This window comes from Cryptotermes secundus, unplaced genomic scaffold (assembly GCF_002891405.2).
Source record: "Cryptotermes secundus unplaced genomic scaffold, Csec_1.0 scaffold318, whole genome shotgun sequence".
NCBI lineage: Eukaryota > Metazoa > Arthropoda > Insecta > Blattodea > Kalotermitidae > Cryptotermes > Cryptotermes secundus.
Window position 1 is genome coordinate 4,466,415 of NW_019730108.1, and position 27,082 is coordinate 4,493,496.

Here is a 27,082-nt window from a genome sequence, read left to right on the forward strand (position 1 = left end):
CATTGACTTTCTTCAATTATTTTTAAAGGCATACTACAAAACAGTTTATGTCCGTCAAACTGGTAATTTCATAAAAAAATGATATAAAATTTAAAACTACACTCATTACCTCTCAGCACTCCAAAGTACACATACAAACAATGCAAGAGTTATCATAAAATCATAAAATAATCATAATATTTGTGCTATCATTTTTTCTTGCATTAAAATGATAAATTAACTGGTATATTTCTTGTAGTCCACCATATATAATTACAAAATCTTTTCAAAGATTCCCTCTAAGCCTGTTACAATGAAAGTTATTGCCCATGAGAGTAAGGTTTCCATGCACATTAACTACTTCATGGCATATTTAACCATGATTTTTCATCTGTGCAGGTTACCAAATGGTTGACTGTGAATGATGAATTGGAAAGAATGTGAAAATGAGCAGGCATAGAATAGTTTAAGATTCTGTTTTGAGATCTACCTGGACAAGTTGAGTAAAACCATGCATCTAAACTGAATGCTCCTCCAAATATAATCATATAATCTGCCTCAATTTCAGAAAATTAAACTAAAGGAAGGTAAGCATAAGGCAAAAGAAAGTTAGCCCCATGCTTAATTAATTAAGTACTACACCAACAACACATACGGGTGACTGGAGGTATAACTCCATCATTACTGATATCAACACTAGACTGAAGTGAGTAGTCAGCTTCACACCCTTGTAGCATTAATCCTGGGGAATTGGCCCCCATACCCATTGTATATGAGGCTGGGTGGCCCCAGAGTTGGTCTGGATATTACAGAGAAGATAAAAGCCTCCTGACCCTGTGGGAAACTGAACCTTGATTTCTCAGCCTTCCAGCCCATACCCCATTGCTATACTAAGCTATCCAAGCTCTTTCAAACTGAAGAAAAATTCTTATATGTCAATTGCGTAAAATGTATTAATCTCTAAATACACATCATCAATTCTTTTCTTACCTTTTATCACTAGTCTCACTGAAAGTCCTTATTTTATTCTCAAGCTCATATATACTTCTTCGGTAATGTTCCATATCTGAAAGAAAAACAAATGCACAAATTTTGATGTGGAAGGATCAATGCACACTGGCTTACAAGTAGTTCCCCTCAGCCATTACATATTTATGTCAAAGGTCATACTACAATGCAATAAATCCTGCAGGCATATGCTTATGACCTCCTTTTGTTCATTTCTTCTAATCATGGAAATAGGCATACCTTTCACAGTTCTTTTTCTTGGAATCTGGTAGTAACTGGCTTGGGTTAATCTAGAGAGTAGAGTTATTACAGATAATGAAGCATGCTGCTGTCTTTTGAAGCAACAATCAAAATGCTAATGCTTATGCACCCTTACCAGGTGGTAATCAGAAGTTTTGTGCAGATCACTCATAAAAGAAAGTAAGTAGGTTCTCTGAAAACCAGGGTGTCATTCATGAGTTAAATCTAAAAAAGTGCAGTATCAACACCACACACACACACACACACACACACAGACATTCTTCATCATATACAACAAATTATCTGCTTATCTTTGGAAATCTGGAAATTGGCAACTTCATTACGAAAATTTTCTAGCTCATTCGTCTTCTTTGGTATGGGAGTACCTGACCATGAATGGGATCATGGAGCTTCATAATTTTCATACTTTCGAATATAGTTCCTGCCAAATGTGTGTTCCTAAGACTGAAGACCCTCCTGAAAGGAAACAGGTTCCAGTTGGCAGAACTGAAACGTACTGCAATGGTGGCACTGCAGAAGGTAACTGGAAATGAACTGCACTGAGTGCTTACAGTAGTGATAGGGCTGCTAACTGAAATGTGTGATAGAGAAAGTATTTCGGATCTAGCATACAGTAAACACCATTGATGGAATGACTGAACAGGGGGTGGACAAAACTCGCCCTTAAACTGGAACCATCTTTGATCTATTGTGTATCCCTTTACTAGTTAGCCCACTAACTATCCCATTCTTTGGCTGAAGTGCAATAATTTAATTAATGGGGCATTTAAGTAGCTACCTGGTTCCATAAAATAAAATCTCAAGTGACAAAATCTTAAGTTAGCTAAGGTCTCACAATCACACAGGATATGGAAGGTTGTTTCATCTTTATAGAATTTGAGGTATTCACAGAGGTGACTATGAAGAATGCCATCTTCTGGGTTGTGGCATCATGTAGATCTTGTTTCATCTTTGTTCTCACATACTTTCACAAGTGAGGTTATTCACTGGTCCCAGTAAAAACCAATTTTGATGTAAGGTAAGTTCATATGGGGCAAAATGTCACAAACTATATGACTCTATACCACATATTTACACTTTACTGTTACATTAAAAGAGCTATATAATTCAAGATTCAAGTAGTCAAGTACATATGCCCAAGCCCAAATTACCTAATTGTCTAAGTCTGTCTTCATTCTGTATATCATCTCTCAGCTGGTTCAAAGAATTTAAAATTGATAACATGGAATGATGAAGTTCCTCACTCTCTTGAATTCTGTATAAAAAGAAAGAAAAAATACAACATCCACAATAAAACAAATAACACACAAATCAAATCACATAGTTTGGAAAATAAAAGTATTTTTTTTTTCATTCTACTGTTTCTCTGTTGGTACACTTCAAAATGCTACATTACATAAAACTGAAAGACAGCCTGATTCTAGATTATGAAGTTGGAAGGACACGTTAAGGTAGCATTCTGAAATCTGTCTGCAAGGAATGAGAAACACACACACACAAAAAAGCCACAATGATGAATCTGCGAACCAAGATTTGAAGCCAGGACCTTCTGAAAACAAAGTAGTGTTAACTGTTATGTCACAATGTTCAGTCCTATCTCATTGACTTCCCCAGACTTTGGATTTCCAGCCCACTGATCATCCTTATATGCAAAGGGCTGAAGAATGCACAGCTGCAATATACAGCAGCAGATGTGCTTGTGTCAGTACTGCACTGTCCATCTTAGCTGAAAAAATTACATAGCTCATGCCAAGACAGCAGAACTGCTTAATGCATACTGTTATTCCATCAAGTTTAATACCTCAGTAGAAATGCAGTTATATTCCCATAATTTTTTTAAACTTAGTGAAATTTGGCATTTTGAGCAGCGAATCTATCTATACGTAAAAAATGTTGCACATTAATAGAAACTGCTTTTGGAATACATTTCATGTCCCATGTCTTCCCACTGCAATTTCAGTGAGCTTTATATTAGCAGAAAACACTATATTAAAACACGTGAGTCCAAAGTGGCTGTATTTAAAGATCACAAAACGAAGAAAACTTTGCTTCCTCTATTACTGTGTGCGATTCATCACTGCTGCAGAGATGCCTTTACTGCACTGTGACATAGCAACAAGCGTGGTGCTGACCACAGAAAACACCGCTCTTCTACTGTTGTGCATGTTCACCTCCATGGGAATGTGTTTACTGAGCCCTTGCTTAGCAAAGAACTATTCTGGGTCTAAGGCATCATGTCCCAATATTGTCTGCACACTTGCAATTATGCTGGGACTCATCCACTGCCTGAGGTACATCTAATTTACAGATTTTAGAACTTGGCTGTCACTGCCATGATAAATAGCATTTATGCTCAGCATTCAAAGGGATCTTGACTCTATTCTGAGCATTGTGACTAACATCAAAACCATAATATCAGTCAGTATGATAACAACCAATCACCTAAAGTTGTAAGCATAGTCAACTCCTGAAATGTTGTACATATTACATTAATATAACACCCACTGTGAAATAAATCGAAAGAATCATCACTTGTTATACAAGCTATGATACTATTAATGTTCCCTGCTTTCTTCCACTTTCTTTTCTTATCCCACACCTTATCATATGATGTGTCAAAGCCAAAGTTTAGCACTATTTCCAACCAATACCACATACAAATAGTCACTCATAAATCATTTACTTCATACAGTACACTACACTTCATATATCCACATCAGTATGTTACCAGTGCTCACTGAATAGACATGATACACTGAAACAAAAGACTACTTGCTCATTCATTATGTATTACATAGCTTACACTCATGCAATGGATTAACACTCAATGATCTGTTGCACTGGTAACCAGAAATCATGTAATGACAGGGATCAATCTTACACACATTTTTTTTTATATATGTATTAGGGTTGAAACTTTAATAGTAGCAACTATTTATTTACAACTGATACAAAATAGATGCATGTTTCGAAGTTTTACTGTACTTCAATGTAGTCACCAGCATTGTGTACAACCCATTACCAGCAACGTGGAAGTCGTAGGATGCCTTTAGCAGTGCCTGTTGTATTGACAGTTCGAATGGAGCAGTCTACTGCCTGAAGAATCTCTGGAACAGTTCTGAAGCGAATGCCACGAAGTGGTTCCTTTATCTTGGGAATCAAGTACGGCGTTGATAACTCTCCAGTAACACGGAAAGAGCATACACTTCTTCTTCACTGACACTAGGACAACCTGGCGGATGCATGTCTGCCACATTCTGGCATCCCTTGTTGAAGGCTTTGACCCACCTTGCCACTGTTCTCTAAGGCAATGCAGATTCCCTGCAAGCCTTTGGAAGATCTTGATGACACTGTCGTGCTGTACGGCCTCTGGCACATTCAATCTTTATCCAACTCCGTTGTTCCTGTTTTGAAAACATCGTGACAACACTACATTAGACCGCCAGCTAACATGAGGCTCTGTTCTTCTCGTCACTGTGCGTGCATGTGATGTGGGAAGGGAGAGTCCATTTGCTCTGAGGCAAGGTATGTATGTAACTAACTTGTGGTATAAGTGACATTATTTGCATGGTGTCTCTACAGCAGTGTTGCCACTATTAAAGTTCCAACTCTCATATACAGGGTGTCCCAGGAGGAATGTGCCAAACTTCGGGAGGGTGTTCCTATGTTAAGGTATGCCGATATAACCCAAAACGCCTATGTCCAAAGTTGAACGGTTACGGAGATAATGGGCCGAAAAAAGTGTGGTCTTCTGGCGGGTCCATGCACTGTACATGTCAGCTGAGACGTCTTATCTATGTTTGTCCTTGAGTGTGGTGATTCACACTAGCCGTAAGCTCATGTGCTACGTACAGAGTACGTTGCGGCCTCGTCATGAATGGTTGGTAATTAGTTGTGCGGAGTTGCTGAAATGCCTTTTGTGTTTACACACGTGGAATACTGTGATATGCATTTTGTGTGTGGATTTTGCAGTGGCAATGCACGTGCTGCTGTTGAAGAATACCAAAGGCGTTTTCCCAATCGAAGGATTCCATCTCGAAGTGTATTAACGCGAATCACCAGACATTGTGTGATACTGGTTCTCTTCCGAGTGTTTCTGTGCACTCTGAAAGGAAGGATGTACAAATGATAAACACACAAGAGAGCATTCTTGAGATGGTTCAGAGAAGTCTGCGTCTGTCCACTCGTAGAATGGCCTCTCGCATCGGCGTATCACGTATGCAGGTGTGGCGAACTTTACATGATGAAGAGTTGTATCCTTACCATGATCAAAGGGTACAACATCTGGAACCAGGCGACCATGCACAGCGTATGGATTTCTGCCACTGGATAAAAGCTCATCCCGAACTGTTAAGCGTCATTTTATTCAGTGATGAGGCGTCTTTTACCCGGGACGGTGTAAATAATTTACGAAATGTGCATACGTGGTCCCAAAATAATCCACATGAGATAATGGAAACGAAATTCCAAAAGAGATTTTCCGTGAATGTACGTTTAATACAGTTATGTACTCTGTTTATACCATTATGCGCAGTCAGCCATGTTACGTCAGCACTTGCCAGTCATGTGTCATGTACAGTGCTTGGAAACCTAAGGACAATTATGACATGGCGAGCAAGTATTTTGTACTTCAATTTTATGGCTTCATGTCACTCACAAGTTAGTCTGATGTTACATACATTATTAACATTACAGAAACCACATATTCTTGCCAGTTTTAATATGTATTTTGTAATCAACAAGTGTGTAACACCGGTCAAAGTTTCACACTTCTCTGGCCATTATCTCCGTAACCGTTCAACTTTGGACATAGGTGTTTTGGGTTATATTGGCATACTTTAACATAAGGAACATCCTTCCGAAGTTTGGCACATTCCTCCTGGGACACCCTGTATATAATATGCACCAATAAATCTCAACAAATAAACAATTTTACTAGAAAATTCAAATTTTTAATTGAATCGTCCAAAAGATCTGATAGTAAACACATAAGTGTTTTAATTGGTCTTGTTTATTGAGGTTACACTGTATTATACCAACTCACTCTTTTACCTCTGGCATTCCATCTCTTTATGAACAGCTGATAAATCTTGTGTGGCATGATGATCTAAACATTTCATACACTTGATTGCAATTGCTTGTGCCTTATCAAGATAGTCCTCCTGCATTTTTAATCTTGCAGCATGAGCAACGAAAGAGGTTGAATTGACTTCATCAGCCTTGGATTTACATTTGTAAGCTGTGTTACAAAATGTTGTGTTCTTTCTCTCAGCCATGGTAGTACACAACACTGAAATCACATAATGTATCGGTTGAGATACCTAATTCTGCAGTTATCTTCGGAATACATCAAATAATAATAAAAACACCAATCATTAAACTTACTGCATAGCTTACTTACTTACTTATGGAGCTGAGCCCTTCTTGAGAAGCCAAATCTGCAGCTACTCAAGAATTTCCCAGCAATTTATGGAACCCAAAGGTTCATTACTGTGTTCACAAGAGCCCTCAATTGGTCTTTATTCTGAACCAGATCAATCCAATCCATACCGTCCCATCCTTATTGCATACCATGCATGAAAAAAATGTATGGGATTTTAGATTTGCATAATGGTGAAAATCTACATTGGGGTATCCAGAATTATATTCTACCATGAAGATGGAGGCTGCAGGTTTCTCTGAAACACTGGTATCTACCTACAAACCTATACATGATACCATTTGAAAACGGAAGCAGCAGCTGCCTCCAAAACATTAGTAACCACCTACACGGCATCACAACTCAGAATACCACAATCTACATGACAAAACGAAAACTTATCCTAAAAAAAAGGTGCAACTGATTCCATAATTGGCCTTTCAAATGCTAAACATACAACAACTGTCTGAATCTCTGAGTGAACTGAATGACACTGCCTGTCACCATTTCTTACAGTAAAAATAAAGGTCTGAAAGATTTTAAAAATGTTCCAGTACTCTGGTATCAACCTGTATTTTCCATTGGTCTATCCTCTGAATCTTCACTTCCCTCCATGGAGCATATTCTCTTTTGGGAAGCTATCATCATTCACCTGAGGAAATTCTCTTTGAACACAACGTGGAAGTTATATAAACATATCATATGAGGGAACAATAATTTTAATGATGAACTGGAAATTACTTGGATAAATGTGGTCAAGCTGTGTTAATGTACCAGATGACATTTTGAATGGAAGAACTGAGTAAATAAATCATAGAAAAAAATTACAAATACAACATCCTGAACATGAAACATTAATTCTAACCACTACGATTCAATGTTCAGCCTAAACTGACCAAAGAGATATGAACTGTATTATTCTAATCTGAAAACCTGAAGGAAAGAACCAGCTGGGAGACCCAGACATACACTGGAGGATAATATTAAAAAACAGAAATTGTGTATGGCAATATGGATCTGATTAACATTCTCAGAAAAGGGACCAATGGCATGTCTTGTGAATCTGGTAAGGAATCTCTGAATGTCATTATGAGATGGGGAATTAACTGAACAACTGAGCCACTAGTAGCTTCTCAAGTGCTCTGTTCCATGTAGTCAACATATATTTTGAGATTTTCATGGTAGTGACTGTTCACGCTGCTATCTTCTAGATTATAACACTGTGTAGCCTTGTAGGTAGATACCAACATTTGAAAAGAGCATGCTGCAAGTTTTAAGAGTGTAGGTTGAGGAACTGGCTTAATTATATAGAAACAGTGTAAGGAAGGTACTTACCGAGACTCAGGACAGGAGCTAAGAAAATGGAACCTGATATGACTCAATGAGAACAGTGAGCACAAACAACTTTTTTTGGAGGCACACTATGTTTTTCCCACCTATGACAAAAATTGAAGTGAGCCCTTAAAAACATTTCCTACCCAATGGCTTCAATTGGATTCCATATGACCGTAGCTCATAACTGTATTAAAATATGAATAGTAAATAGTTTTCAAGGTATTGAGAGTCATGTATGATTTAATACTCCTCATTATATAGCATGCCAAGCTCAGTTTTGGGATAATGCATTCCACATGACAACTCCAGCTTATTGAATCATTTACATATATGCCAAGGAACTTTATGTATTTTTTTTATTGCTAGTGGGGTAGGACTAAGTCCTTGGTACTGCAGCCACTTCTGGCCTATTGTACCAGCCCCAGATGATAGGTGAGGGTGACTGTGAAGCAATTGGTGGAATGATGATTGGCAGGGGAAACCAAAGTACTCAGAGAAAACCTGCCCCAGTGCCACTTTGTCCACCACATATCCCACTTGACCAGACCCGGAATCGAAATGGGGTGCCGCGGTGAGAAGCCAGCAACTAACTGCTTGAGCTATGACGCGGCCAAGGAACTTTATATTAGACAAGGTTGTTACTGGATAGTTATTACAAACAATGTTTATATCAGCTGTGAATTTTTTAGTTTTAAATTACATACAATGGGTTTTGTTAACGTTTGCTGAAAGCAAATTTGTTCTGAACCATTTATATACACAATTAAAGGCATTAACCATATTATTTTCAAAATCCTTTAAATTAGAACCTGGATTCTGTGATACCTGTTATTAAGATATGATTCAAACCATGGTTTAGCTTTACCATTAATACCATAAAATTGTGGTTTAGACAACAAAATACCATGGTTCAGACAATCAAATGCCTTTTCAAGATCAAAAAAGATACCACCTACTGTAGATTTACTATTTAAAGCTTGCAGGGTTTCATTAATTAGCTTATATAGGGCATTACCTGTTGAAGAGCCTGCTTTAAACCCAAACTGTTCATCAGATAAGATACTATATTTCTTCAAATGCTCCTGGAGTTGGTTGTACATGACTTTTTCAATCACTTTTGAAAAAGAACTTAACATAGATATAGGTCTGTAGTCACCTATCACCTGTCTTAAATAAGGGTTTAACTACTGCATATTTCAAACAATGTGGAAAAATTCCTAAAGATATTGATTTGTTACATATATAAGTTAAAGGTGAACTAATAAAAGACAAGCTTATTTTTAATAATTTAGTAGATATTCCATCATATCCAGAGGAATTTTTGGATTTAAGGGATTTTTATTATATTTTCAACTTCTTTGGAGGATAAAAATTTTAGATTAATATTTGGGAAAGGAGTCTTGAAAGACTGCAGTAAATAACGAACAGGAGTTGTATTCTATAACTTCATTATGTTTGATGTTAATATTTTTAGCTATCAATCTATCAATCAGTTTATTTGTTCCGAGAATGCATATTTACAGATACAACCTCCGGATATAGAACAAGTCAATTACTACATATTAAAATAACATACATATCATACATGAGTCAGCAATACTATGAAACTTAACTACCTACACATTTCATACAAATCAATCATACAATACACTGTCGCACTTTCAACAATTCAATACCAAAAGAAACCCAACATCCACCATTTTCTTTTATATATTAAGTGAGAACAATATATTTGTCATAATATAACACCATAACATACCCACTTCATGGACTTAAATTTGAGGAAGAAACTAGTGAAATGCTACATTTGGAGCATAGCTCTGTATGGGGCTGAAACATGGACACTTAGGGCAGTAGATCATCATCAACATCTTTATTAACATCCGTAACTGTTACAAAGTAACACATGGACAAGTCATAACATGTAGTACAATCATTCGGGAATCCTTTGCCCACGGCCTAAAGGGTTCCTAAGTCAACAGAGGCATACTCTAATTAAAACTACAATACAGAATACAAGTACACAAATTTTNATAGAAGTGACAAGAAGACGAGGAAGAAGATGAACGAAGATGCTGGATGACCTTGGGGAAAGAAGAGGGTACTGTCATTTGAAGGAGAAAGCTCTAGATCGCATTAAGTGGAGGAATTGTTTTGGAAGAGACTGTGGACCTGTCATCTGACAGATTACTGATGATGATGACTCACTTCAGAATTTTAAGGACATAAGTATAAGGGTATGTCACATAATGTCCACCTGCTCTTCAAAACAGGGTACATCATACCTTATGCAGTCAAACTTGAAAGGAAATCCTATGTAAGAATGTTTGAATTTCCCACTGGCATATGAATACCAGATGTATGCTGAAAATGGAATCTAGTAACTTTCTAATGATGATGTACCACCCAATGTCACTGAAAATGATGCATCCTTGTTCCCATAGCAGATGCATTATAGAAGTTATAGATAGTAATAAAATAGTAACAGTAAAAAAGACTTTTTTTTTCAGAAAATTATGACAGGTGATATGAATGCAGTATAAAGTACAGGTTATTTTGGACCTCTATGAATCAAATTTAAATTTACCTGACAATTTATAATGCATGAAAAACAAATGATTAAATAAAGTCTCATGTTAAGACTTTTTCTTTCTTCAAAAATTAATGTCTATCGTGAGAGTTTTGACTTAATACAAACTAAAAAAAAAGGGGGAACAAAACTATAAAGCACTGTAAAGTACATCTTTTGGGATGCAGTTCCATGCAACCCAGCAGAAGTTCACCAAAATTCCTCAAAAACATCAACAAACTTCCATGAGACTACATGATATCACATCCCAGAAATGGATAAGAAATATTTATTAAATTTATTTGCTATCTCTTGATGGTTACCAATTGGAGTCCTTTCAATATTTAAAGTGATAGCCTTATCAGTATTTTCAGTTTTATTGGATTCTAATTTAACTATGTCCCAAACAGTTTTATTTTTGTTCAGGGATTCATTAATTTTGTCTGCATAATTAAGTGTCTTTGCTTCCTTGACAACAGCAGATAAAATATTGCAGTACTATTTATAATAGTTTATGAGATCTAGATTATTACTATTCCTACATGCTACGTAAAGTTCTCTTTTACGTTTGCAAGAAGTTAAAATTCCTAAGGTAATCCAGTTATTATTATTATTTTTTCCGACGAGGACTCTCTTTAGAGGAAAACTAGAATAAAAGATTTTCAGATAGGAGTCTAGAAAGGAGTTAAACATTTCATTAACGTTATCTGTAGTTAAAACAGTATCCCAAGTTTTGTAGCTTAATTTAAGAAGAAAATCATTTATTGTATGTTTATTAATCTAACTGACATAAATTTTTTGACAAGTGGTCTTAAACTAAAAGAATAAAATGTTATAATCTGAGCATCATGGTATAACAGCCAATTAATTATTGGAGTTATAGAATAATTACCAACCTTGGTAGTGTCAGTAAATATATTGTCTATAGCTGTAGTAGAATTATGTTGAGTGTGGGTAGGGAAGTTGAGTACACTTGTTAGGTTGTAGGTTTTAAGCAAGGCTTCTAATTGACTTTTTCTACTACTGTCAACTAGGTAATTTATATTTATGTCACCACAAATAATAAAGTCAATGGTAACCGTAAATAGTTTTTTGAGTATCCTGTCTAATTTGATAATAAAAGTACCAAAGTTGCCTGATGGTGCTCTATATATATGTTCAAAAATTTATTGAAAGCTATGTTCACATTTGTTTCAGAAAAAACCTCTTCCCAATTTTCATAACTTAACAAAAATAAAAATTGACCTACAGCATAATTATTAATACCTCTTTTGTAATAAAATATCTGTTTATGGCCTAGAACAGTAATACTCGTATTATTGAAAACAATGACCTGAGCATCATGGTCTGACAGACTGTTAATACGAGGATGCACAGAGAATCCATGTAAGTAGCTATTACTATAGATATTATTTATTAAAGTACAAGAATTAGAAGAAATTCTTGTAGGGAAATTAATTATACTGTAAAGATTAAAGGAAGCTAAAAGTGAGTTTAAACACTCTTTCCTAGTATTATCATATAAATAATTTACATTGACGTGACCACATAAAATTATCTTACTTAATGAATTATACACTTCATTTAATAATAGTTCCAGCTGATTGTAGTGAACTGTTTTGTTACAACGCATTCCGTTGAATGTTCAAAAAGGAAAGTATTTTTTGTTTGAAAAATAATTAGTGTAATTACTACTTTACACGTTAACTTACGTTAGGTAAAGACTGCACATAAAAAGACAAATTTGTGCTGCGGCTGACGTACAAATCTTATGAGTGAAACACGGATAACACCTTTCACGCCGTGAAGCGAATGCTAAAAATACATTAATGATTACGTACTGGTGAACACTATAATAAGATTAACGTTCAAAGAACGCCACATAAATGTCTTCCATTACAACACGTTATATTTTAAACCAGTAACAAACAAACCATACGCAAATTGTAACTACTCCCGCTTGAAACTTTGCATTCTACACACAACATATTGCATCATTTCATGCCATGGTTTTTTTGGGGCATCTATAAACAAAACCTTTGACACGAAAATGTCATTGCAATTATTCTAGTTCCCTGTCATCCTTAACTGACGTGTTGTTGCCACCGCGATTATTCATGTTCAAGTGTCTTCTACAATCTCTGGAAAATCGTTTCGTATACTTCACTGGTTCACTGGTTTTCGTAACATAAATTATAGTTTCTTGCTGCAGAAATGTAGACCATGTAGACTTCTGTTAAATGTTGTCATTGCATTTCGACACGCTCATGTGATTCATATATGTTGTACTAGTACTTCTGTTTTGAATTTTATTACAGTAAGGCAACCATATTGACGTTCTTCAGCCGTTTCTTGTTCCACATTAAGGACCCCTCGACCTCGAGACAGCTAATGTAATGAAACAGCGTTAGCAAGAAGCAGAAGAAGAAGCCAATCGACCAACGTACATCGTAGAACCGTAGAAGAATGTGTTGGTACCAAAGAATGCATGTATGCTTGTAATTGTGCAATAAATTTTTTGTTTTAGCGTTAGCGTATGTCCGTTTTCTCTTATAAAAAATGTATACGTAAAAAGGGGGAAATATCGTTTAACTACTTGTTAAATCAAATAAAATTCGCTTATACAAAAAAATTAGATTAAAAGTATCAAATATATTGCACGAAAAGCACTAAGCAGTTTCTTAACCAAGACCTTAGTATTGACTGCATTCATCGGGCATTGTTGCTTGATAAGCTGTAAATAAGCAAACCCATATGTTTACGATTAATAGTGGAAAACGAACTGGGTATGCCGATTTCTAACATCCCGCAGATTTGAGGATTCGGAACAAATAGGATTTGAGCTCATCCATCATGAGAACCACCGACTTTTTCATGGAAAAGATGTAAGAAGTACTAAACTGTAGAAACGATAGAATTTCTCGGTTTGCCGCTGGATAATCATCTAACTTGTAATGGACATATAGATTTTTTGCGTCATAAGTTGAGCACATTTGGTTTTCTAATGCGAAAATTATATTATGTACTAAATATTAATAGTCTTAAAGCAGTATATTATCTGTATTATCATTCACTGGTGAAATATAGAATAATATATTGGGGAAATACATCAGACTTTCATAAGGTCTTTGTTATGCAAAACAAAATAATAAGAATAATGATGGGAGTGGGCCCAAGTCATACATGCAGAGAATTATTTAAAAAGTTTGACATACTATCAAACCCATGTGTATACTTGCTCTCATTGATGACATTTGTTGTTAGTAATTTGAATAAGTTTCAGACCAGTAACTCTGTATATATGATTGGTACAAGAAGGAATGACCACCTTCATATACCTACAACACATTTATCATCCTATCAGAGATGGGTGTATTATTCAGGCGTCAAGCGATTTAACACTGTCGTCAAATATCTCAGTTTTATATTTTATTTGACCAAGGATGTATGATGTGTAGTCATAATAAATTTGTAATGTGTGACATGTTTTATATCCAGCCCTACGGGGGAGATGATTTGATCCATGAAGTGAAAATAAATGTATTTTGTAAATGTATCCATTAATAAATATCAGTGTTTCTTTATAACAGTGAAATGTTCTTTTCAGGTTAGGTAATGTCTTTGATGCTTAATTTACAATTTCAAATAGTTCATATATTTTGAAATTTACTGCTGTTAGCATGGGAAAAGCAAAACCCCGTTGTTATTTATAATGCCAGCCCTAGTAATAACTAATAACATCAAATATGAATAATTTGATTTGTTCACAGGTTTATGTAAATTATAAGTCTAAATTACAGTATTAGCAAAATGGACAGCAAGAATGATATTCCTGTTCATCTACCCATGTATTATTTGGGTCTCATCCCAAGCAAAATAGCAAACACTGTGGAGGTAAGTCATGCTGTGGAGTCAAACCACCTTTTCAGTATTAGCATTGGATTTGTATTGGGAATGGTAAACATGAAAAATAAATTCTGTGTCATTTGGTTATAGATTATGGCATGTCAGTGTATGTTAATGAGGCTCACATATTTGACCAAGACATCAGAAAATTGAACCCATTTTTTTTTTTTGGTATAAGTGTTTCTTGGAAAATAGTTGTCATTCATGTGTCTGTAAAATCATGAATTCATCTGTATGTGTACATGTTGTCATTATGGTTTTCCAATGAATAGCATGAACCATGATGTGTATTTATGCTAACCATCTTACAGTGCACACTTTTTATTTAATTTCACCTTTCTCTTTTACACTACATGTTTCAGCGGTAATGTGCCATCTTCAGGTGTGTGTCTATGCACGTCAAACTACCGCACTGCATGCCATGATGTCTTCATTCTAAAATAACTAAAATGTGTGTTCGTCATGTATAACAATAAATTCTAAATATTGTGACCTTTCAGGATTCGTTATCCATACGTTGTATCTCAAATATGCGAATCACGCCAATCCTCCTCTATGGGAGCACTCTTCCTACATTCATGTGTATATTGTGCTCTGTGTTTTGTTTTGCTCCTGTGACTGCGTGCGTTGTTATGTTATTGTTATACATGACGAACACACATTTTAGTCATTTTAGAATGAAGACATCATGGCATGCAGTGCAGTAGTTTCATGTGCATAGAGACACACCTGAAGATGGCACATAAGTGCTGAAACATGTAGTGTAAAAGTGAAGAGAAAGGTGAAATTAAATAAAAAGTGTGCACTGTAAGACGGTTAGCATAAATACACATCATGGACATGAACCAGTGCAACAGGACGCTAAATTATAACATTATGAATAGCATGAATGTGTTGGCCGTGGAAACTTTGAAAAGAAGTACCTCAAAACGGTCACTTTATTAAAGTTCTCTACAAAGTGTATTAGAAATTTTGGACAACACCACCGCATGAATATGAATTGTGTATTTTAAGATCTGTATTTCAAGGCACCATTATCTCATATAGCACTCCCTCATGACACTAGAACACTTCCATTGGGATTGATGTTCATTTGTGACATATATACTCTAGTGTTGTCATAATTTGATATTTTTATGTTTCAGTTGTTGGGAATTTCTTAAATAGACTGAACAGAATTCCATATTAAATTGAAATTGCATTGGCAAAACGTAGTGATAAGTACCATTCATTCATTTCCTTTATTTTCCTTATATCCATACAGGTAACAAACCTAGGATGTGGAAATGGTCCCTTTGAAATAGATATATCAAGATACATATACAAAATTACATGTGTCACATAATCAAAATCACTTAGATTAATCAATTAACAAAAATAATAATACAAAGTAAAAAATTTAATAAGATTTTTATTAATAAACATAATTTAAAAACAACTTACTATAAAACTTTAATTAATACAATTTTATTTAAATTACCTATATTAACTGAATTAAATACATTACAAATTGACACACTTATGACCAACTATGTGGATAATATTCATTCGTGGAATAAAAAGAATGATGAGCCATTGCTCTGCCTTCTTGAATTAGACAGTGACATTTCAGTTGATTGCAGCATTGTAACTCGGCTACTGGAGTCTTGTTTGCATGCAAAAGTAAAGTTGGCATTAGTACAGAAAACCCTGTCTCTTGTGCACATACCCCCTTAACCCCCCCCCCGCAATTTCCACACGCTACTCTCATGTCTTTGTCCTTGATTCAGAATGTTTAGTTTTTGGATCCATTTATATTAAGTTGCAAATTATTTGATGCATTCATTGGCATGCATAAGAATGGTCAGTATCACCTCTTTCCTGTCCATAATAAATGTAATTTTGGGAAATACAGTTTCTTGATAATTGTAAATCTTAAAACATCTTCTTGCAAAATTAAGTTATTGTCAGTGTTATAGATTTTAAGTTTGCAGTATTACAGAACAAGTTATTTCTTTGCAGGCTCTTGTACTTAAGGATGAAGGACTGTATCGGTATGTTGAGGAGGGAAGTCGTCAAATGAGTAATTTTTCCACAAATGATGGTGATGGAAGAGTCTTAGATAATGTTAAAATAATAAACCATAACAGTGAAAATGGTAATATTGAAGAAGTTGAAGTTGATGTGGATGTTGATATCAATAGTGACACTTCAAGAGGTGATTTGATAGATGACAGTTCAACCCATTCAACAAGTATTACCTTAGAAAGCAACATCGAAGACTTTCTGAAACATCAGGTCTCTTCTAGCAAGGGTAAAGGGCAGTTTTATTGTCGAATTTGTTTCAGGAGGTTTACACAACAAGTAAACCTAGCAACACATGAACGAATTCATACAGGTGAACGTCCATTCCGATGTGAAATCTGTCTTAAGGCATTTACCCAGCAGTCTAATTTGTGGAAACATGTGCGTACACATACAGGTGAACGTCCTTTTCGATGTACTGTGTGCTCAAAGGCATTTGCTCAGCAGGCTAATCTCTCAAAGCATCAGCGTATACACACAGGAGAGCGACCATATAGCTGTAACTATTGCCCAAAAGCATTCTCACAACGAGCCAATTTACTTAAACATGAACGTACACATACAGGTGAGAGACCGTTTTGCTGTCGGTTCTGTTGCAAAGCATTTGCTCAGCAGAGTAATCTGGATAAGCATGAGCGGGTGCATACAGGCATCAAACCATATTCCTGTAAGCAGTGTTTAAAGAAGTTCACACAGCAGAGCAACTTGACAAAACATGAAGCTGTTCATTCTAAAGAGAAACCATTTTCTTGTAGGAGTTGCCACAAATCTTATACTCAGAAAAGTAATCTGCAAAAACATGAAAAGAAATGTAAGAAGAAAACATGAATATGTGGTGTCTCCTTTGAAATCAGGGAACTTATTGCAGAAGCGCGTGTGCCAGTTTTATTACTCCACAGTTCTATCGACTAATTTCTCCTCTAGTTCTAGACGTTTATGTAACTTGGCTTGTACCCATACAACTTAACCTTTAAAATTTTCTTACAATTATTTTTCTCCAGAAAGGAAAGGAAGTTACTATAATGATACATTGCTTCTGTGTAACTGGAATAACGGCAATGAACTCATCATACTTGATGAAACTTCTTCGATCAACTGCAATGCTAAACCGTGAGCATCACAAATTTGTTAAACAGTTTGACTGATCAGACATGCAAAAAAACATTAACATGCAATTTTGTATCACAGCATTGCATTGTGTGAGAATGTTTAAGTTGGATATTCTTGTAGCAGGTCAGCTACTTAAACAACTGCATTTTGATGGCAGTTTATTGAACTGCGGAATAAATTTCAATAGTAATAGTATACCCTGTCTGGAACTGTGCTCTGACGAGTCTTATCAGGAATCTAATCGTTATGTTTGAGTTGTATTATACACAAGCTGGTGCTGCATTCTGATGGTAGTCATAGTCCTGCTCTTCAATACATAATTGGTTTTATCACCTGAACAATATTCCTCTATTCAATACACATTCCGAAATTAACAATAACCAATACAAAACTCTATTTTCTACGTATATAAAGATGCGCCTATAATGTTCTGGCTATAGACAGGCCATTTATCATTACAGCTAGGTGTATGACTACCTTTATAATTCTCAATGCTGCAACTTGGAATGCTGAATCTGCTTACTTCTAGGGTCACTGCCTGAGAAATACATACTTTCGGGTATTATTTCAAGAACTCTCTCACTTGATACACTTTCACCAGGAATACTGTCGACCTATCTCTGAAGGTACACACTAGGAAAGCAGTATGTATTCCTCAAGGAATATATAGTTAAAAAGAGATGCAAGATTTAAGGTGTTAACTGATACACAGTAACAAGACACATTGGTATAGTGGTCATGCTAGAGACATGTATTTGACAAGAACCTGGTTTGAAGGTTAGTCTATATGCTGTCAGATCATTTGTAGTTTTCTTTAGCCAAATACTAGTATGGTGCCATGAAACAGACTGCTTAGCAACCGTGTGTTGGACTCGGCTCACTTCGGCTCCGCTCAGCATGTCACGGCTGGCGGGGAGGGAGGAGCATCCTTCATAGCGCAACACATCACAATATTTTGCATTCACTTGCACCAATTCAAATTTTTAATATAACTGTACAAATTGTGACATAACTGTAATTTCTTTTGAATATGGAAAGTTGAGCAATACAATATGTAACCCACTTACAAAAATACTCATTTCCTACATACAACTTCCAACCATGTAGAGCATTTCACATTCTACAAGTTCTTACAAATACACACGTGTATACTGTGTATATTTCTTTATAGTCTATAGTAGACCAACAGAGTGGTCATTTTACAGTATTTCTCTATAATGCTTGAAGTTTAAATTTCAGGTATGTCACAAAGAAAATGAATGTATACATGTAACTAGAATACCATAAATTCCTGATTATGATAATGAAAGGGAAGAGATGCACAAATAATTGAAAAGATATGGATAATCAAAGAACATGGTGGCTGTTGAGTACACCTATAGAAATTTACAAACATGCACAGTGTCCAGTTTGTCTAATTAATTTCATAATCACTAACACTTGCAGAGAAAGCATACTGAACATATGTGCGTTTCATTTTTATCTACAATGTTTATATGAAACATTTTTTCCTCCAACAAATATTTAGGAAGTTAGGCTCAAGATACGCGCATAACCACATGTGGATCTTCATGTAAAGTGGTCATTAAAATTGACCGATATAAATTGAAACTGATAAGGCTTGACAATATTTTGAGAAGTTTTCAAATATCAAATTTCATGAAAATCCATCCAGCAGTTCTTGAGTTGTTTCAAGCACAGAGACATGAAGTGAACATAACATCTACTCTAAAGGACGGCAAATCTACCTGAAAAAAAGGCACATGGATAAGCCACAAACTGGATATTCTTCCAACACAGCCTATTATCAATATTTAGGCCTAAAAATTTGATACACTCTAAGTTAGTCGGTAAATTTTGATCAATATTATTATGCATATTATGATCCTCATAGTCCATTAAAGTGAAGTGGAGAGTGTGGGTTTTATGAATATTTAATTTTAACAGATTGGTTCTGAACCATGTATTAATATTGCAAAATATTCTGGTCATGGTTTATTTGTAGTCAGCGTGTTCCGGATTAGTCACAATTATACTTGTATCATCTGCATATAAGAATATGTTTGTTCCATCAATTGAAACCTTAGTTATATCATTTATATACAAGAGGAAGATAAGTGGGCCAAGAATTGAACCTTGGGGTACACCAAATTTTACTTCTGCCCAACTACATGAGCTATTAATAGAACTGTTAGGGCCAAGGGTTACTCTTTGATATCTTCCATTCAGGTAAGATTTAATTAAGGCACCAAACTTGCTGGTTATTCCATAAAACTCGAATTTTTTGATAAGTATATCATGATTGACACAATCAAAGGCTTTGTGTAAGTCACAAAATATTCCTCCAACAAACTGTCTATTATTCATTGCTTTTAGTATTTCCTCTATTAATTTGACAGATGCTTTTTCTGTAGGTGAATTAGGTCTAAAACCATACTGATTATTGTCCAATATATGATTACCATCTATATGTTCATAAATTTATTATATATAACCCTTTCAAAAACCTTAGAAAAGGCTGACAATAATGAAATAGGCCTATAGTTGGCTGGTTCATGTTTATTACCACTTTTGAAACCCATGGTTTTCTTGCCATCTTCTCAACTTTACCAACCAATTCGCTAATAGTATCTAACATGCACTCTTTTATATTGTTCCACTGCACTTCAGCATTTCTACTTCCACTTTCAATTGCATCGAGTTTCTCTTCTAGGGTCTCCTGCACACTTTGTCTTTGAGCATATAACTCCAAATCCCATCTAGGTCTGCGCTTTTGGAATCTTATAATTTTCTTCAACCTGGTTTGAAACTTGGCAACCAGTAAGTTGTGGTCAGGGTCAATATCTGCCCCAGGCAGCGTCTTCACATCCTTCACACTGTTTCTGAATCGATATTTCATAAGGATGTAGTCCAGCTGATGCCGCCTCCAATCCCCAGGTGCCTTCCATGTGTAAAGTCTTCTCTTTGGCTTCTTGAACCAAGTGTTGGTAACAGTCAGTCCATTTCTTTCACAAAAGTCAATAAGCAGTTGACACCTGTGATTCTGTCTTCCTAGTCCATGTGATCCAACAATATTCTGATATGCTTCATCTCCAACAGTGCTATTCCAGTCTCCTAATATGATGCTGTTTGTGTCACCTCTTCCATCTTCCTGAAGAATTTCTTCAATTGTGTCATACACTTTTTCCACTTCATCATCTTCATGCTCTGATGTTGGCATGTACACTTGCATAATGAGTATATCTACTGGTTCCACCTTTAACTTCAGAGCAATAATTCTGTCATTACAAACAGTCTTCTTAACAACACTCCTCACTACACTTTTATGCACCACTATTGCCACACCTCTTTCAGCCCGTTCACCTCCAGAATAATACACTGTATGATCACCACCTCTTATTTCACCTTGTCCTTTCCATCGCACTTAACTGACACCTCATTCTTCTGCATTTCCGTTTTCAAATTCTCCAATTTGCCTGCTTGATTCAAGGTCCTTACATTCCATGTTCCAATCTTGTAGCCATGATGATCCTTCTGATCTTCGCACTTTTTCTTGTAACGCCTTCATGACATTTCCTCTAGAAACACTCCTCCCCGGAGATCTGATTGGGGGAGTAGTTTACCTCCGGATTGTTTTGTCTCCAGAGGAAACATCTCGCATACTTAGTACCTCTGTTTTTGGAAAGAGACTATCCAGGAAAAGTGATAATGTGGTAGTTTTTCCATTTGCTTTCCACAGCGCAGTACAACAGCCATTCAAACAACCCCCCCAATTACTAACTTGTTAACTCCGGCTGATGACACTTCTCGGAAATCGCGGTTGCGTTTTAGTTGCCAGTTTCCTTGGTGTACGCCTTGCCTTAGTGAAGAAGCGTGCAACTAAATTGAAAGAGGTTAGGCTACTATTTTTGTGTTTTCTTGCGAAATATATATGTCGTCGCACGGTCCTCTGTCATCCATTGACTGCACAGTGTCAGTAAAATAATAGACAACTCGACAAAACTTACAGTTTCAATGTTGATATATATGTGAAAATTAATACCAACGTACAAAACCTATTGGACAGTTTCAGAGAGAGTGAATGGCCGGTAGAGGATTTATGACGTCACCTCACCTCTAGTATGACAAAGTAAATGTGTAGTTATATTTCGCCAAATTAAGATGTACATTCGCCGACCTAGGAGTCTAACCAGAGCGAAAATAATATTTGCTACAATTGTTGGCATATTTGGAGGCGTATATATTTGGAAACCACTGTTAAGAGAAGAACTGAGTAAAAAAAAAGCCGAACAACCTGAGATAAAATGAAGTACATAATATTTTGAACAGTTACCATCATATAAGGTAAAGAAAGTTCTCTCATACCGTATTTACGCATGTATAGGCCGCACATCTTTTGCCAAAAATTAGAGAGGAAAACTGGGGTGCGGCTTATATTCGAATTATTTTCGCTAGTTGCGGACTTAGGAATGTTAAACGTTGCCAAATTTCGGAATAATTTCTACTCCTGAAATAATATTCCAATAAAATTATTTTTTCTATAATTTCTGTCTGAAAATTGTGCTGCGGCCTATACACGCACGCGGCGTATACATGCGTAAATACGGTATTACCTGCGGCTGTATGGGTTCAGTAGTGGTCAAGGGAAAAACCGCTGAGGATGACCGTGGTTAGGTGAAATTGTCGATATATTAGTATCATCCGGCCGGGGCCGCGCCATAGCTCAAGAGGTTAGTCGCTTGCTTTCCACCGCGGCGGCCCGGATCCCGGGTCTGGTCAAGTGGGATTTGTGGTGGACAAAATGGCGCTGGGGCAGGTTTTCTCCGAGTACTTTGGTTTCCCCTGCCAATCTTCATTCCACCAATTGCTCCACAGTTACCCTCGCCCATCATCGGGCTGGTACAATACGCCAGAAGTGGCCACAGTACAACGGACTTAGTCCCACCCCACTAGAAATAAAAAAAATAATCCAGCCCACCACAGGTGCAAAAGAATTCATAGGAAGTAAACGTGCCTAACACAACCTTATAAACTACCCAACCCCCTTCCCCATCTGTTATGATTATGAATATGAAATCTAAACGCCCTCAAGATGGACATAATACAAAGGGAAGATACCTGCCAAGTGATTTGGAAACGTTCACCAAATAAGGTCAGTTTGAATTTCCGTCCTGTATATTATGAGTAGCTTAGTGATCATCACACATACATTTTACCTTGTATATTTCATAATCTCAATAGTTGATACAAAGTTTTGAAAGAGAGAAAATATTACCCAACATGTGATGAAAAGTTGTAAGAAATGGAAATTAGCTTGATATGTCAAAGATGTGGACAATAAAGTAAAAGTAAAGCTGGCCCTATGCATAATTAGTTAAGGACCACACCATGAAGATGTATGGGAAATGCATGTATTGCTATGCCATTCTTAACCTCGTTAGTATATACATACATACATAAATACATTCACAACCATATGTATGTATGTATATATATATATGGTTGTGAATGGCCAGCTTGACACCCCTGCTACTTTATGCTTGGGGGGAACAGTACTGAATCAAATCCCAGCTGATTGTGTAGCCTGTGGCCTAGTTGATACTAGTTTGATTCCAAATGTATGGAGTATGAATAAATTGGTAAGGGAGGAGAACAAACTTAGCAGCATATTTTTAGACAGTTATGTGATGTGATGATAGGTGAATGGAACTGGCCCAGGATCTTATTCAGTGATGGGCTTTGACATTAGTGACACTGATCTTTCTAGATTGTTGGATGATTTCTTAAAATAAGCATACCCAAACTGCCAGTTTCTGAATATTCTGCTTATTTGTGAACTTTGTGAAAAAATATTATTTGTACAGTCATTCTCCCCATAATTTTATTATATATGCATTCTGAAGAGGTTTGTGTTCTAAGAATCTGTTGTATTAACACATTTCTATATCTTATAATATAAAGGCAGTAGTTTCTTATATTTAACTTTAACCAGTACATTAATGTGAAGTGGATTCAGCTGGCTCAGGGATCAGGATAGAACATCTTGACGGTCTTGACAAGTCTTTGTGACTGAGGTAATGAATTGGGTTACGCAAAAGTAGGGAGTTTCTTGACCAGTGAACTCTTCAAGAATATCATCTCATGCTGTGTAGTTAGTTATGTATTGTTAAATTTGATTTAAAAAAGAAATCTCCCCCTTCAATAAGGGAAAATGTACACTATCAGTGATAATTGGAATCAGAAGTATGGTGATGCATATTGTGAAAAATTTTGGATACAAGACACAAAACTTCAAGATATCAATATAATTCTGATTACATATAACAGATCCTCAACTTTTGTTTTAATTATATTTATGGAATTTTTCTCTATGTTACTGCAGATTGCTATGCTACAACCTGGACAGTTGCGGGTTTGATGTCTGATGAGGTCATTAAATATTTTAATTGACCTAACCCTTTCTGGGGATAAAGGGTGGATGGCACTAAGGCTGACAACCTCACTGCCATCTGTGAGCTGATTGTCTATAAAATGTGGGAGCCTCGATGTCTCACAATCCTATGGGCCTCCATGACCTGTTACAGGGATAGTTTACTATGTTACTGCAGGCTTGTAAATGACTCATGTGATCTTATATATTTTCAGTGAAAAAGAACATAAAGAGTGACTGTATTTTGTAGTTGAAAGTTTGTACTGCACACAAAAGAATGTTACTGTACGTCCTTGTATATTTGAATTGTATTTTATATCCTGCCTGTTGCCCTGGGAAGCCTTCAGGATACATAATTATCTTGTAGTTGAAACGCTCCAATACAGTGACTTGAAAACAATAAAGTATTAACTAGTATTAACCTCTCGCCTGTTGGCATGTCAAGTTTGCAGGTTGCTACTGTGCTGGCTTATCCACCTCTTCTTCCCCTTGTCATTATTGTGAATGTGGGTAGTTTACAGGGTGTGGGTTACAACTGAGGGATGGGCGCCAGTAAGCTTATTGTAAGGCCACGCCATAGCTCAAGCGGTTAGTCGCTGGCTTTCCACCATGGTGGCACGGGTTCGATCGCGGGTCTGGTCAAGTGGGATTTGTGGTGGACAAAGTGTTGCTGGGGCTTGTTTTCTCCGAGTACTTCGGTTTCCCCTGCCAGTCTTCATTCCACCAATTGCTCCACAATCACCCTCACCTATCATCTGGGGTGGTACAATAGGCCAGAAGTGGCTGTGGTACAAGGGACTTAGTCCCATCCCACTAGTAATATAAAAAAGCTTATTGTAAAGGCTCACAATTTGGGAAGAAAAGGGGGGCATGAACTGGAAACTACAGGTGATAGGTGTGCTAGTTCTGCACAAGGGAGATGAGATTCTCTTTCAGGGGCATCCAGGCCTCACTCTAGTGGGGAGACGCTATTCACTACACAACACTGACTGATGAAACCTTTTAATATTTCAGTCAATAACATTGGTTCTTATGTTAGTTAGATTCGGACTTGAGAAACGTACTTAATATGATTGGTGACTGTTCTAGTAACACACTTCAAAATTATTTTACTTTCAACTTAAACACGTAAACCAAGCTTTGAATGACACTAATTTTTGGGGCTGGATCCTTGGTGAGTTATTAAGCGACTGCTTTGAGGCAAGAAGTCTCCCCAGCTTCAGCAGAAACGTGCAGAAACTGTCAAGTATAACTTTACCAAAGGATCCCGCCGGTCAACTTTTGAACTGAATTTCCAGGAAAACACAGCAAGATGCTTCCTGCCTTGTTTTTGTAGCAGTGAAGCAGGCCCTGTTTCTTGAAATCAAGAATCGGGCTAAGTCACCCTTGAATATTCCTTACTACATCCTAAGCGTAATTACTATAATTAAAAAGAATCTTAATTACAAATAAAGCTGGTGGTGTCAGTGGTATGGCTACAAGCTAATGCTCTGGACTCATATTTGCGAGGTGCTTGTTTTGAATTTCAGCTGGGACGCTGGCTATCCAAACTGAAGTTATTTTTTGTGGTTTTCTTCAGTCTTCCCAGGCAAATGCCAGGATAGTACCTTGATTAAGCCACGACTGTTTCCTTCCAGATCTTTTTTAATTTGTGAGTCATCCTACCACCCAACCTTGTATAGCCTCAACATTAAAAGTACCATTAAATAATCCACTATAAAAATAAAGTATTAATTCTCTAAATAACCGCTGCACTTTTTTTCCATAAAGAAGAGAGAGGATCTTATGAATTGAGGAATATCATGATTTAAATGGCTCACCTAGTAATAGGGTAATTGAGTGAAGAAATAATAAGCTGGATATGTAGAGAAAACTGGGTTCACCGACGTTTATTTCAAAATTTCTATATGAATGATTCAGGTAAAACAGTCTAATTGGAAAAACTGTAGGATGTGGGAGTAAATATTAAAAAAAAATCCTACAGAAATAGATTATGAAATTGTGGACCAGACTGAACTGGCTCAGAGTGGCTCAGGATCATCTTTTATGGCATTCTTTGTGTTGGTGTTATTCAGATTCTGTTGCCAGAGAGCTAGTCCCTCATCCAACTGAAAACTGTAATGTGTTTACTCTGGCAATTTTAGGTTAGGGGTATGCCAGTGGTTTATTATGTTTCAGTTGTCACTTGACTAGATTTTACCTGGGTTGTAAACAGTTAACCAGGCAAACACTATTTATGCAGTTTTATTACAAAATCTTTAATTTCAGATTTGGAGTCTCATAAAAAATAATTTTTAATTTCAGGCATAAGCAATTGAATTTGCAGAAGAGGGGAAAAGTGTAAAATCAAGTCTTTGGCATCAACATCTTTTAATATACAACATGAAGAGATCAGGACTATTCAATATAATTAATAGCCATCCTGCATTAATATTGGCTACAGGATTACTTTTTACAGGAGGTATGATATTTTCATACCGTAAATTGATACGTCCTGTTTTGGTTGAACAGAAGTACAGAGAAGCTCAAGATTATGCAGAATACTTATTTAATGAAGAATTTAAACAGAAAGTAGCAAACAAATCTGATTCTTAAGGAACACTCACGTTGTAGTATAAGATTATGAACAAAAGCAATGCAGTGGATATGAACACCTAGATGTGTATATCAAGAATAGAATACCATCAGTTGCAGTGGGTGCTGACTGCATTACTCCCTATGCATAACATTTCTCACACGAGAGGTGGATGTGTGTTTGTCCTTAATGTCCCTAGTGTATGTATCATATTGAGAACTTAATATTGTTATGTACTGATGTTATGAAGCACTCTTTGCATTCTGAATTGTATTATAATTATAACTGTTAATAAATTCTCCATTTAATTATTTGAAATGTTGTAAACAAATGTGGTCAGGTGGTAAGTACTCCTACTTCTCATTTGGAAGGTTCCAGTTTCACTGGCTGTACTGAGGCTTTATGTGGTTCTCCTGTCCCTCTAGA

The 27,082-nt window shown here is 36.3% G+C and overlaps 3 protein-coding genes across 7 annotated transcripts in view; 2 read left to right on the top strand and 1 right to left on the bottom strand.

The window, feature by feature from the left end:
• Window positions 1–12,499, bottom strand: part of LOC111866058 (coiled-coil domain-containing protein 112) — a 31,553-nt gene extending 19,054 nt beyond the window's left edge. The window contains exons 1-4 of one of the 4 annotated variants that reach the window (XM_023854598.2): window positions 12,413–12,499; window positions 6,301–6,538; window positions 2,400–2,503; window positions 970–1,045 (exon numbers count right to left, since the gene is read on the bottom strand). In XM_023854598.2, the coding sequence (XP_023710366.1) occupies window positions 970–1,045; window positions 2,400–2,503; window positions 6,301–6,538; window positions 12,413–12,455 (461 nt within the window). In that variant the 5' untranslated portion in view covers window positions 12,456–12,499. The other 3 variants (XM_023854599.2, XM_023854596.2, XM_033752084.1) reach the window with 3 other exon arrangements.
• Window positions 12,500–12,974: 475 nt separating this feature from the next.
• Window positions 12,975–18,222, top strand: LOC111866060 (gastrula zinc finger protein XlCGF7.1). 2 transcript variants are annotated; one of them, XM_023854600.2, is made up of 3 exons: window positions 12,975–13,061; window positions 14,342–14,465; window positions 16,479–18,222. In XM_023854600.2, the coding sequence occupies exons 2-3, from the start codon at window positions 14,382–14,384 to the stop codon at window positions 17,367–17,369; spliced, it is 975 nt and encodes a 324-aa protein (XP_023710368.1). In that variant the 5' UTR covers window positions 12,975–13,061; window positions 14,342–14,381; the 3' UTR covers window positions 17,370–18,222. The 2 variants fall into 2 exon arrangements, with proteins under 2 accessions (XP_023710368.1, XP_023710369.1); XM_023854601.2 differs by lacking the exon at window positions 12,975–13,061 and adding an exon at window positions 13,099–13,456.
• Window positions 18,223–21,445: 3,223 nt separating this feature from the next.
• On the top strand, window positions 21,446–26,969 carry LOC111866149. The gene is made up of 2 exons (XM_023854806.2): window positions 21,446–21,953; window positions 26,392–26,969. The coding sequence occupies exons 1-2, from the start codon at window positions 21,813–21,815 to the stop codon at window positions 26,674–26,676; spliced, it is 426 nt and encodes a 141-aa protein (XP_023710574.1). The 5' UTR covers window positions 21,446–21,812; the 3' UTR covers window positions 26,677–26,969.
• The last annotated feature ends 113 nt before the right edge of the window (window positions 26,970–27,082 follow it).